This window comes from Cryptomeria japonica, chromosome 10, assembly GCF_030272615.1.
Source record: "Cryptomeria japonica chromosome 10, Sugi_1.0, whole genome shotgun sequence".
In the NCBI taxonomy this organism is placed as follows: Eukaryota; Viridiplantae; Streptophyta; class Pinopsida; order Cupressales; family Cupressaceae; genus Cryptomeria; species Cryptomeria japonica.
The window spans coordinates 33,416,163-33,429,462 of record NC_081414.1 but is presented as its reverse complement, the minus strand read 5'-3'; the positions used below and the strand labels follow the sequence as shown (position 1 = coordinate 33,429,462).

General features: G+C 34.4%; 1 protein-coding gene across 1 annotated transcript in view; it reads right to left on the bottom strand.

Annotated features, from left to right (window-relative positions):
• Positions 1-6,767, bottom strand: part of LOC131858755 (uncharacterized) — a 38,258-nt gene extending 31,491 nt beyond the window's left edge. Inside the window, exons 1-2 of the mRNA XM_059212202.1 lie at positions 6,641-6,767; positions 5,389-5,657 (exon numbers count right to left, since the gene is read on the bottom strand). Coding sequence (XP_059068185.1) covers positions 5,389-5,657; positions 6,641-6,767 — 396 coding nt within the window. The remainder of the gene's footprint in view (positions 1-5,388; positions 5,658-6,640) is intronic.
• Between the last annotated feature and the right edge of the window lie 6,533 nt (positions 6,768-13,300).

The window sequence follows — 13,300 nt, the reverse complement described above, 5'->3', positions numbered from 1 at the left end:
AAATTGTTTTGGGTATTAAATGTTGTGGAGGAACCTTAAGTGAGGATGAAATTGTTTCAAAAGTTTTAAGAGGATTGCCACCGGCATATAAAATGAAAGTCACTGCTATAAATGAGTTAAGAGCAATGCCTACTACATCAGTTACTAGGGATACATTGATTGGGAAACTTTCATCTTTTGAAATTGAAGAATTTGGTCCTGTTGCTACTATAAAGACAGATTTGGCCTTTAAAGCATCAACATCATCTGCTCCATCATTTGACAAATCTGATTGGAAAACCTTTTATGCAAGAGAACTTGAAGAAAGTAGGAAAGAAAATGAAGAACTTGAAGAACTTGAAGCACTAATTGCAAGGAAAATGCCTAAAGGTCCAGTTGGAAGTAAGTATGAAGGTAAAGCACCCTTTAAATGTTTTAACTACAATAAGATTGGTCATATGGCTTCAAGATGCCCTGATAGACATGCTAGACTAAGAGAAGAAGCTAGAAGAACATACAAGCCTAACCCTGAATATCAGAGATACAGATTTAAGAAGAATAAAGACAAATCTTGTTACATTGCTAATGAAGGTGTGACTAATGATTCTGATGAGGATCTGACAGACAATGGATGGGTTTTTATTGCTATAACAGAAGATCAACCGACACTGCTCAACCGGTAGTATAGTCCGTGGCAGCTAAAGTTGAAGTAAAGGATGAATGGATCATTGATTCAGGATGCTCACATCATATGAGAGGAGAAAAAGGTAAATTCTTGAACTTTCAAGAATACAATGGAGGCTTAGTGAGATTTGGAGATGACAAAGCTTGTTCAATCAAAGGTAAGGGTTCAATATCTCTTGATGGTGAGCATAACACTGACAATGTCTGCTATGTTGAAGGATTAAAACATAATCTTTTGAGTGTTGGTCAATTAGTTGAGAAAGGATTTTAGTTACAATTTAAAAATGGAAAATGCAAAATCATGAACAGAACTGGTTTGGAAATTGCAACCAATAATCAGACTAGAGGTAATATCTTTCATTTGAATAACAATGAAAAGACATGCTTAATTGCACATATAAATGAAACTTGGTTATGGCATAAGAGACTCTGTCATGTAAACTTTGATTGCATGGTAAAGATCAATACTACTAAGGTAGTTAGAGATTTACCTAAAATTGTCAAACCTCAGAATATAGTTTGTAAGGAATGTCAATTTGGAAAACAAGTTAGAGCTAGTTTCAAAAGTATTCCAGAAAAATCAAATAATGCTCTTGATTTGATTCACACTGATTTATGTGGTCCAGCTAGAACTAGAAGCTTACAAGGTGATAGATATTTCATGCTAATCATTGATGACTATTCTAGAATGTGTTGGGTTACTTTTCTCAGAGAAAAATCAGAAGCACTTGGAAAGTTCAAACTGTTCAAAGTATTGGTTGAAAATGAAACCGGTAAGAAAATCAAATGTTTAAGATCAGATCAAGGAGGTGAATTTTCATCTAAAGAATTTAATACATTCTGTGAAGTGAATGGAATCAGAAGACAACTATCAACACCTTGGACACCATAGCAGAATGGAGTTGTTGAAAGGAAAAATAGAACTATCTTGGATGCAGCAAGAAGTATGTTATCAGAAACAAACCTACCACATGTGTATTGGAGAGAAGCAGTCAACACAATGGTCTATACATTTAACAAATTTCACATCAAAGGTGAAACCAATAAGACCCCTCATGAACTATGGTTTGGTAATACTCCTACTCTTAAGTATTTCAAATTTTTTGAAAGTAAATGTTATATCAGAAGAGATGAGTATATTGACAAATTTGATCCTAGAAGTGATGAAGGAATATTTCTTGGTTATTCATCTAAGAGAAAAGCATATAGATGTTTTAACAAGAGATTGCAGAAAATTGTTGAGAGTACAAATGTAAAGATTGATGAACAATTCAGAGGAAATTCAAGGTATATAGACTCTGAATTGGCAACAAAATTTTTGACAAATGAACCTACTCTAAATCCACCAGTACAGAATGAAGATCCAGTTACCTCGATATCATCTGAGGATTCCACAGTAATTGAGGAAAAAAAACAAACCAAGACACCCCGGTATGTAAGATTGAATCATTCTGAAGATCAGATAATTGGAAACAAGTTTAAAGGAGTTATGACAAGAGGAAGATTGGCAAATGAAGAGGTATGTCTTATTTCTCAAATTGAACCATCATCTATTAATGAGGCATGCGAAGATAAATTTTGGATTAAAGCTATGGAAGAAGAATTAGAACAAATTGAGAAAAACAACACTTGGACATTAGTTCCTTGACCTAAAGATAAAAATGTAATTGGAACCAAATGGGTATTTAGAAACAAACTTAATGAAGATGGTAAGGTTGTCAGAAATAAAGCAAGACTAGTGTGTAAGGGATATTCTAAAAAAGGAGGAGTTGATTACAATGAAACCTTTGCACTGGTAGCTAGAATTGAGGTAGTCAGATTATTTTTGGCTTTTGCAGCACACAAGAACTACAAAGTTTATCAAATGGATATTAAATGTGCATTTTTGAACGAAGACCTTGAAGAGGAAGTATACATTGAACAACCTGATAGATTTTCTTTGACAGATGACAATGATATGGTTTGTAGGTTAAGAAAAGCTCTGTATGGACTAAAACAAGCTCCAAGAGCTTGGTATGCAAGATTGGATAAGTATCTTTTAAAGATTGGTTTTACTAAAGGAAATGCAAACAACAATTTATATTATAAAGTAACTAATGATGACATCTTGATTATAGAAGTATTTGTTGATGATATAATCTTTGGAGGAGAAGATGGATTATGTAAGGAATTTTCTATTAAAATGCAGCAAGAATTTGAAATATCTATGATTGGAGAAATAAAGTTCTTTTTAGGATTGCAGATTTTATAGACTGATAAAGGTATATTCTTGAGTCAATCCAAATACTTAAAAGAGTTACTAAAGAAATTTGGGATGGAGAACTCTAAATCGGTAAGCACATCTATGACAACAAATGACAAATTATCACAAAGGGATGAATCTACACCTATTAATCCAACTAGATACAAATCTATGATAGGAGGTTTACTGTATTTGACACAAACCAGACCTGATATTATGAATGCAGTATGTATTATTTCAAGATTTCAAAGTAATCCTAGAGAAAATCATGAATCAGCAGTAAAAAGGATTTTTTGGTACTTACAAGGCACTCTAAATCTTGGATTATGGTATCTTAGAGATGAAAACTTTGAATTATGTGCATACACAGATGCAAATTGGGCAGGAGATGTGGATGATAGAAAAAACACCACCGACAGAGCATTCTTTCTTGGAAACAGACTAGTTTCTTGGTTGAGTAAGAAACAAAGTTGTACATCTTTATCAACAACAGAATCAGAATATGTTGCAGTAGCAACTAACTATACACAAGTACTATGGCTTAAGCAAATGTTGAAAGACATAAAGGTAAAATGCAAGGAACCTATTACTATCTATTGTGATAATACTACAGCAATTGATATATCTAAGAATCTGGTATTACATTCTAAAACCAAACATGTTTCTATCAAACTAAATTTTCTAAGGGAAAAAGTTGAAGCAAAGGAGATAAAACTGATTTATGTGAATACTAAAGAGCAGATTGCAGATATTTTCACTAAACCTTTGCCTAAGGAGACTTTTGAATATCTTAGAGATCAGCTTGGAGTCATACCACCATTGGTAGAGACTTAGACAGTTGATGATTGTCATCAACTGACATAATTAATAGAGAAATCTTTTATTCCAGTCTTTGATGAGGAAGCTACTTCTTAGGGGGAGTAGTTGGTATATTGAATTGATTGGTATTTTGTATATGAACTTAGTTTTATTGTAACTTTGACATTTGATGTCAAAGGGGGAGAGATATATATGGAAAAACACATTATCTTTTGGGGAGAGATTGGTATGAAAAGCTTTGGAAAACACATGTTGCTCCCAGGGGGAGATATTGTTGTTTAGGAGAGATTATTACTTTCTGGTTATAATCTTTTTGGAGATTGTTGTTTTTTAGTACTTGGCATTTCTGTTTTGGCACTTTGATGGTTTTTCCATCTTGTGTTGCCATCAATGCCAAAGGGGGAGATTGTTGGTATTTTGGCATGGTTTTGTCAGTGATGTCAACACCTACTAAAACACTAGCACTTTGGAGATCCAACAGCATTCACCGGCAAGCAAGTAACTATTGCACAGTTACTGGTATCTGATACACTGGCAAGATATAATGATCACCGACACTTGGAATGGCATGGAAAACACTTGGTAATGTCGAAGACATTGTCTGGACATCTTGTCCTGGAGTTTTGTTCATTGGTATATTCATAGTTGCATATTTGTTGTTATCGGCAAATAGGTCTAGGGTTACACCAACAGGTTTATCTTTTCTAGATCAACATGGCACACTGTGGAGATGATTAATTATTGTTGTAAATGCATTAAGCCGACATGTTCAATCAGTTATTGCATCAGATATTATATTGTTTGTAAAATGTTTTTATTGTAATATCTTGTAGAGCCGACCTACTAAAATTGGTCTTAGGTTATGGTATAAACGTAAGATCTTATTTGTAAGATCAAATGTGGAATGCGAAAAAGGATTGTGTGAAGGTATATGCGAGATTAAGCGGAGCTATACACGCAGACATCATCTAAAGATTGAAGGAGGGTTTTTGTGGAAGCATGTCAGCATTACACTAGTACTGAATCCAGCATATGAAGATGCTATTTCGTGCAGTACATTCTTATTGGATTTAACCATCCAACTGTAGTCAGTGTGACTCCCATTTTGTGATTGAGCAGTGAGCTCTAGGCTATTGGCCTTTCTGCATGTGTAGACCCCTTTTATGTACACTTACTATCTACAGTAGTATCATCTGATTGTGGGTAAGGTTTCCCACCGTAGTTTTTCCCCTTATAGGGTTTCCACATACAAATATTGGTGTTATGTGTTGTGGATGACTTTGTGTTTATGTTTCATGCACTAATCCTTACCGGTATAGCAATTAACTGTTATAACTATCTACCGACATACTTAACTGGTTTACCGGTATTAAGCATTAAGTTGGTTAAATTATTTTTGGTTTAAATTTATTTGACGACTGATTCACCCCCCCCTCTTAGTTGTCTCCAGGACCTAACATTTTCAATATAGGTAATGTATCATCAATGACCTTAAATACTAAGACATTGCAATCTGTGATCCTCTTTATTGAATCCAAAAGTACATCAGTCACATTTGTAGGCCTGTAATCTATGGTGGAAGTGCTAGGCTCAGCAATAACTTTCTTTTCTTCAGATACTTGTCCAATTGCCTTAACCACTTCTTCCTTGTTTCCATCGTTGACCTCTTCTTTATTCACTATTTCTGCCTTTTTCTCACTCTGTGTTTCAATTTTTTTTTCAATCTTACTGTCATCCTTACTCTCTGTCTTGCTGACTGTCGGTTCAACTATACTTTGTTCAGGTTCTTTCTCTGTTAGTTTCTCTACCTTCTGCTGAGTGCCAACATTTATATGTTCAGTTTGTAGTTTTACCTCTACTTCTACTTGTGCTTTTGTCAGTTTCTCAATGTTAGGCTGAGTAGCATCTGGGATGGTATCAGGTTTCTCAACTTCTGCTGGTATCTCAATGTTTTGAGAGTCAACAGTGTTGACCGGTGACTCAAAGATCTCAATATTTGTAGCATTAGTTTGCTTTACCTCTGTGGTCTCTTTGTCCATGACAATCTTGAAGTCTTGTGTGTCAACATTCATGGTAAAAAGAACTTTAGATTCTAGATTAGTGTCATCTCTAGTTATTTCCTCTGCCTTCGCTTCTGGTTGACTGTCAGTTTGTACCGGTGCCTCTGTAGTTATTGGTGGGGTGTCCTGTGCTGGTGGAGGAAGGTTATCCTCAACCGTTATATTAGGTACACTACCAATTTTACCTTTACCTTTATCCTTTTGATATACCTTTGCAAAAGACATCCATTTTTTGTCTATCCTTTTCTTATTTCTTCTCTCTGTCCACAAAGAATATGTCCCATTTGTTTGTTGTTTCATCTGCAATTTCCTTAACTCGGCCTGCCATAAGGCTAACCTGTCGGTGACCATTTACAAAAACTGTTTTGTTTGCCTCTGAAATTAAGTCATCAATTTCCTGTTTGGAGTTAATAGGGTGAACCGCCAACAATGCTTCAACTTTTAATTTCTTATCCAATTCCATAACCAACATTCTTTTAGCCTCTAACCTCAAATACAAATCATTAGGCAGATCATCTACAACCTCAATGAGAACTTTCTTGTAGATATCAAGGTGTAAAATAATGCTTTCTTCTAGTGTTTTTATCTACATCCTTGAAAGAATGATAAAGTTTATTTACATTGCTAAGGTTACCTTCTTGTGTAATTTTATTTATCAACTCTTCCGGTGTAAGAGTGTCTGGTGCCTTAGGTTTTGATTTCTTCTTTGGAGTTGCCTTCTTCTTTGGACCACTAGGCTCTCTTACAACTTGTTGCTTCTTTCTTTGTGTCCTTGACTTCTTTGGAGATGGGGTAGGTGCCGGTGAAGGTTTTCTTTTCTTCCTTTCAACTCTTTTAAATTCAACTGCTTTATCACTTTCTGTCTTAGAAGAAGTAACAACCAGGGAAACATGAGCTACCAGTGTCTGCTTTGATTGACTTTCTTTTATACTAGCAGCAATACCACCGAGACTCATTAAAACTTTTGTAACTTTTTTTACCATTTTTGAAGCATCTTTCATGAATTTGCCTCTTTTCTTCCTCTCCTTCATCATGGGTACATCACTTTCAATTGTTTTAGCACTACCAAATATTTTCTTTGTTGGTTCTAGTGGTGCATCTAGGATTATTTTTGCATATGATTCCAAGATGTGAGAGTCCACCTCATATCCCATTTCAGTAATCCATACAGTTCTGGGTCTAACTACTTCCATCTAGATTTCATCTCTCTTCACTACAAAGCATATTTGTTTATCATATTTGTCTACGATGCTTTGGGAAATCCTTTCTCTCTGTTTCATTCTGGTTTGGAAAATTTTGAAGTAATCTTTGACCAGCTCATCACTATTAGCTCCCATACTGGTGATTGCCTCCTTTATCTGTTTTCCAACAAAAATATCATAGGCAAAATCCTTATGACCTATGTCGGGGATCTATTTAGAAAAGTAAAGGATTAAACATACTAACAGATTTCCAAACTTGAATGTTCCTTTCTTGTCACCTTTTATCTTATCCAAATTTTATAGCAATTCATCCTTCAATCATTCACAAATGTCAATTTTTGCTTTTTTACAATCATCTCATGTGCATTGTGGATGCATGAGCTAGACACAAAATTTAACCTATTTGTGTGACCAACTTTATATCCAATTATCATGCTAGCAAATTTAACATTTTTATCCTTTATGTCATTAGCCCTAAGTGACTAGTTTGTCATATGTAGCTCTGGTTAAGCTCATAACTTCCTTATTAGGGATTTTCTTCTTCTTGTCAGGTCTAGAACCGGTGGAGGGTAAACCAGTAACAACTTTAATAGATTCCTTGGTTATCTTGAATACCGAGTCCAACCACATAAATTCTCGGTGAACCCTGCTAAGGACATAGCTGATGACTTCATCTGAGAATTATGGCATATGGAGGATGTCTATGAAACCTAAATCCTCAACTACCTTATGTTCCAGTTTCACTATCCTATCCTTGTCAGTAATTACATTCATGTACATGTTCATCAAATCTTCAGATCCTAAACTTTCTATGTTGCAATGTATGTATTCCCTAGGGTCTCCAGTGAACGTGACTCCCTTCAGGATTTTAGAAAATGCACCAATAGAATCATCTTGTTTTTCTATCTTGGGAATGATCTTAAAAATAGCTCTAGGTCGCTTAATGTTTTCCACTATGGTAGGGTTTGCTACAAATTTGGGAATAGAAGATGAATATGCCTTCGCGAAAGATAAATACCTTTTAATTGTGAAATCCTTGAATGCTCTGAAAAGACCTTTGTTGCTTCACCTTTAGAATTCCTTTGCTTAATTTCTCTCTCTTTGAATGCTTGGATGCTTGGTGAATTTAAATGAGAGGTTACAATGCCTTTATAACCAAAATTTGACTTACAACCACAATAAATGATCACTGGTGAAGTAAAAAAAAACTCCACATATTTTGTCAGTAAAGAAGAAATATAACTTCTTACCATCAACCGAGGGTAAATGCACAGTTTTTGATTTGTTGCCTTACCCCTAATGATTATTCCTTAGTTGGATGAAGAATCTCTTGCCGGTACAGGATTACCCTGTTTTGCCGGTACAGTGACAGATTCATCACCTCTCTGATCTCTCTTCCTAATCCATTGTTTGAAAATTCTTGCTTGATTTCAGTCACCTTTTCTTTGCCTTTGTTATTAGATCCTTTATTGTTCACCGGTATAGTCTTTCTTCAACAAAATTTTGCAATATGCCCAATCTTGTTACATGCATAACAAGTTACATTGTTTCTCTGAATAGCCTTTCCATAACCTTGACCGGTTTGAGTTCTGCATTGATTAGATAAATGTCCAAATCTACCACAAACATAGCATTTCACATTCATTCTACAATTGTCTGAGTTATGACCATTTTTATTGCATTTGGAACATTGACCGGTGGGTAAGTTTGTATTCTGATTATTCCTAAATTTGCACTAATTTTCTCTATGACCAAATTTGTTGCAATTAAAACATTTCCCATTAAATTTATAAGCATTAGGCTTCCTTACCGGTTTGCTGTGATCATGGTTGTTTGCAGTCTCGGAACTTTCTCCATGTTCAAATCCAAGTCCAATTGTATCTCCATCAGGTTTCTGACTTTTTAGCATATCATCAAGATTATCTGAACTTTTCTTGAATTTGTCTTTGTATTCATTTGCAGTGACCAACTCACTTTCCAAAGTGATAACTTGTCTCAAAAGTTCCTCTTTGTCATGTTGCATATGAATCAAATCAATTTTGAGCATATCATTTTCATAATTAAGCCTTTGAGATTCATTTGATCTTTTATTTAGTCTTCTGGCCAAATCTTCTTCATTTTTCTTTCTATCTTCAATATCCTTGCATAGTCTCGTGGTTAAATCTTGCATCTCATTCTTCATGTTACTATTCTCTTGTCTCAATTTCTCTGCAATATCTCCAAGAGTTTCTTTTTCTTCATCATCTTGATTTTGCAATTGCACATGTAATTATTTTCTCTTTTTCTTTGCTATAACCAGGTTATCTTGAAGTGCTTTGATAAATTCCCGAGCAGTTCTGAGTTCATCTTCCAGTTTGATATTCTTCAATTTTTCTGCATCAAAATCTTCAAGAGCTCCTTCCAACTATTGTCTCAAGCTTTCCATTGCACACCATAACACAAGATATTTATGTGAGGAAACCTGGTAGGGGAAAAACCTCAGTGGGATTTGTGACCCACAATATTTACTCATTGGCCAATATGAATAAATATTACTGATACAATAGGGGCCTGCACATGTAGGAAGGCCAACAACCTAGAGCTCACTGCTCAAACACAAAAAGGAGTCACACTGACTACAAAATTGGATGATTAAATCCAACGAAAATGCACTGCTCAAAATAGCATCTGCAATGCTGGATTTAGTACCTGTTTAAGCTCTGTAAATACCTCTGCCATAAACATTTCTTCGCTATGCTCTTATTCGCTCATTAAAATTATTACATCAAAATGCATATACAGATAATCGCTCTCATAATCATTACCTAAAATACATAATCTTCTTCTTCAAAATGGCCTACAAGATCTCATACATATATGAGTCTTTACAATACATCATGTCGGCTACAAATAATTAATTATATTGCAATATAATTCGCATAAAAAAAACTTTATCTTATGTCGGCCTAGGTGCCGATATGATTCATTGCCGGTGTAAACTAGATGCCAGTGCGAATGAACTTTGTGTAGCTACTAGTTCCGATATGCGAAGTATATTGCCGGTGTAACCTGTGAACCATATTACCAGTTAGTTGACATCAATGACAACATCAACTATTCTCATCCGAGTGTAGAATGCCAACACAGTGATCATTCAATGACTGTAATTGATTTGTAATTTGTTATAATGATCCATATGATGATCTGTTATGATTTCTAAAGATCTATGATGATCTATGATGTAAAAATTAGTATGAGGTTAGGTTTTTGTAATCGATTAAGTTGTAAAGTCTATTTAGGGTAAGTCTGTGATGATTTATTGTGTCTGTGATCAAAAGAAGAGTGTGTGGCTGAACCTGTGTGTGTGTCCACAAGAGAGAAGCATATTGGAGTAGAAAAGGATCTGTACAAGCAAGCATAGAGTGCTATTTTCAGATCATACATCTGTTATTCCCTAACAGTTGCAACAAACTCAAAATCCCTTAATTGGGTAGATCCTGACAGGCTTGATTATATAAATCACTTCACTAGGCGACTCATTAGCTTGGGTTCTAAACACTTTCACAAGGCTACTCCTAAAAGAGTAAATCTCTTAATAGGGCTGAGGTAAATCCCTTAATTGGGGTACTCCTAACAGGGCCTTCTCCTAACCGGGCATAATTGTAAGCTTCTAACCAGGCTAGGCTCCTAATAGAGTGCATTTCAAAAGAGTTCAAAAATCTTGTGGGCAGCTCCCATCGTGGTTTTTACCCATTTGGGCTTCCACGTGAAAATCCTAGTGTTCATATGGTGATTGATTTGTGTTTGTGTTAAGTTTATATCTTTCTATTGCATGCATGATATGGAATACTTAAATGAGTAGTTTGATAAATCTGATTAGTAGATTGATTTCAGTGGCTACCGGTATTGGTTATGATTTGTTTTGGTGAAGTATTGATCAGTTTGATTTAAGATTTTTGTTTGTTGTTAATACTAATTCACCTCCCTCTCAGTATTAACCAGATCCTCTAAATAACACTCTAAATTACTAAACTTTCTAGTGCTCAAAATTATATAAAAAAAACTTTCCTTCACATTTGGAGCCTTTGAAGTATCGTTGGGTATGTTTGGAGGCCTTTGTGTCAACATTGGGTGTATTTGGTAGCCTTCATAATACTGATATATGTGTTGGGTAGTCTTGGTGATAGATTGATGTTGCATTTGAAGGGTTTAATGCAAAGTAAAAGGTGCTAAATCAATCAGAGGTATAATTAAAAATCATTGATAGGCATGTCAATGTTCATACCTTGACAATTAAAGGTTGCTTAAATATTGGTGGGTTATTGACTTGTCCATCCAAGTCATTTGGTGAAGTGTTCCACATGTCAGGAGATAGTTTTAGATGGTTTGGGTTGCCTATACTTGTGTGAAGTGAGCTACAACTCTACTAAAACACTTAACATTCAATTTTAGACTTGCTACAATTGGCTTTAACATCAAATCCAAGGCATTTCTCAAGTGGTAGTGTCATATGTACCTCTATCATATGTTTACAACCTATGAATATTTATCCAACATGATTCTAATAATAGCAAGGTATAAATGTTGATTTTATCATAACAAACGTGAACAACAACACACTCATATTTCCAAGTGTATGTTATTGCCTCTCATTGTCAAAAACTTGAATAATAGTGATTGACATGTTGAGATATCAAAATTAGAACGTATAACAATGAGAATATAAATTGCATTATTCATGTAATTCTCTTACCCTTGACAAAAAAATCATTTTTAATTCAAGGGTAGTTGTTACATTGGTATCAAATTTGGTGATTTTCCAGCTTGTTGGGAAGTTAAACCTTGTTGAAGTTTCTTCAGTGCATAGCATTGGTCCAACTATTGTATATCATATTCTTGTGGCATTCAGTTTCTAAAGAGACTCAACATTCAAGGTATTGTCAAATATTGAAATTCATAGCCTCTTGTAATGATGAACAATTGGGAAATAAACTTTATCAAACAAGAGAGAAACTTAAACACTTGCATCTATCTAAGAATTAACTACTATGCATCTTGGATACAATTGAGAATTGCTTTGAAGAGATAGACCCATTTGATTCCATGGAGATATAGAATGATGTGGTTCTTGGAATGAAATATTTGGTAAATTCAAAGCTCTTGAGACACCTAGATGAAGAGTTAAGACATGCAATTGCTTCTCGTGTCAATGAAATTATGAGAATAATATCTTTGTTGGACCTTTATGACAACAATACCATGAAGGATTTTTTTAGCTAATTGTGGGAAGTTTTCAAAGTTTGTGTGAAACAAGGAGTACATCTATGCCAAGTCGGTAAAAATCTTGAAAACTATTGCAAAAATAAAATATTATGTTATCATGTTAGATCATTGTTGTGAGGATCTTATCCTTGAAATGTTTCATCTTTTCATGGGTGTGGTTAATAAGAATTATGTTGGAAATGTCATATCTTCTATACCATCATGAATTTGATTATAAACAAGAGTGGTGAAATATCCCAATCACTCTTATCTATTTTATTGGTTGGATTGAGGCAAGAAAAAAATACATCTACGAATGCATGTGTAGTTTGGCTAAAAAGGTTGTTAATCAATGTAAAGAAAAATCAAAACTTATTTTTCCTATTGAGGTTGAGAAAGAATTGGTGACTATAAAGCTTGAATTTGAGAATGAAGAATCTTCTTAATTTTATTTTGAGGAAGACGAAGGGTCATTTCAAGAGGTATGAATTACTTATCTCTAGAATGATCTTTTTTAAGAACTTGACTTCTATGATTACTTTTGAACAAAATAAATGGAGAGTAATATTCTTGATGAGAGACATGATAATGGCGTTAGCCCAAGTTCGTTTGATTTAGAACAATTTGAAAGTGAATCCTACAAAGAAATTTAAGAAGAAACACATGAACCCTTATTGTGTGATGAGCCAAGTGCCTTTGTGGAATTGGATCCAAGGCCTACAAAAATGCAAGGATTGAAGAATCAATTGGCAATCCTAGAAGAAGAAAAATAACATAAAAAATATTTGACTTGATAGAACAAACCTTGAGGGTAACTCCAAGATGATTTAGATGAAAGGCATCTTGATGATATTAAATGTTGAATTTTACAACACAAGCACCTATAGGATCAAATGACAAATGAAGAGAACCTTCTACAAACAAGAGCAACACAAAAGAATGTTATATTCCTCAAAAGAAAACATTACAATGCATAATGATGTACTTGTATAGAGAGCACAAAGTTATCCTAAGCTAAATTTAGGATAACCAAAGTGAAAACATGAGAAGATAAATAAAAGCTCAACTAAAGA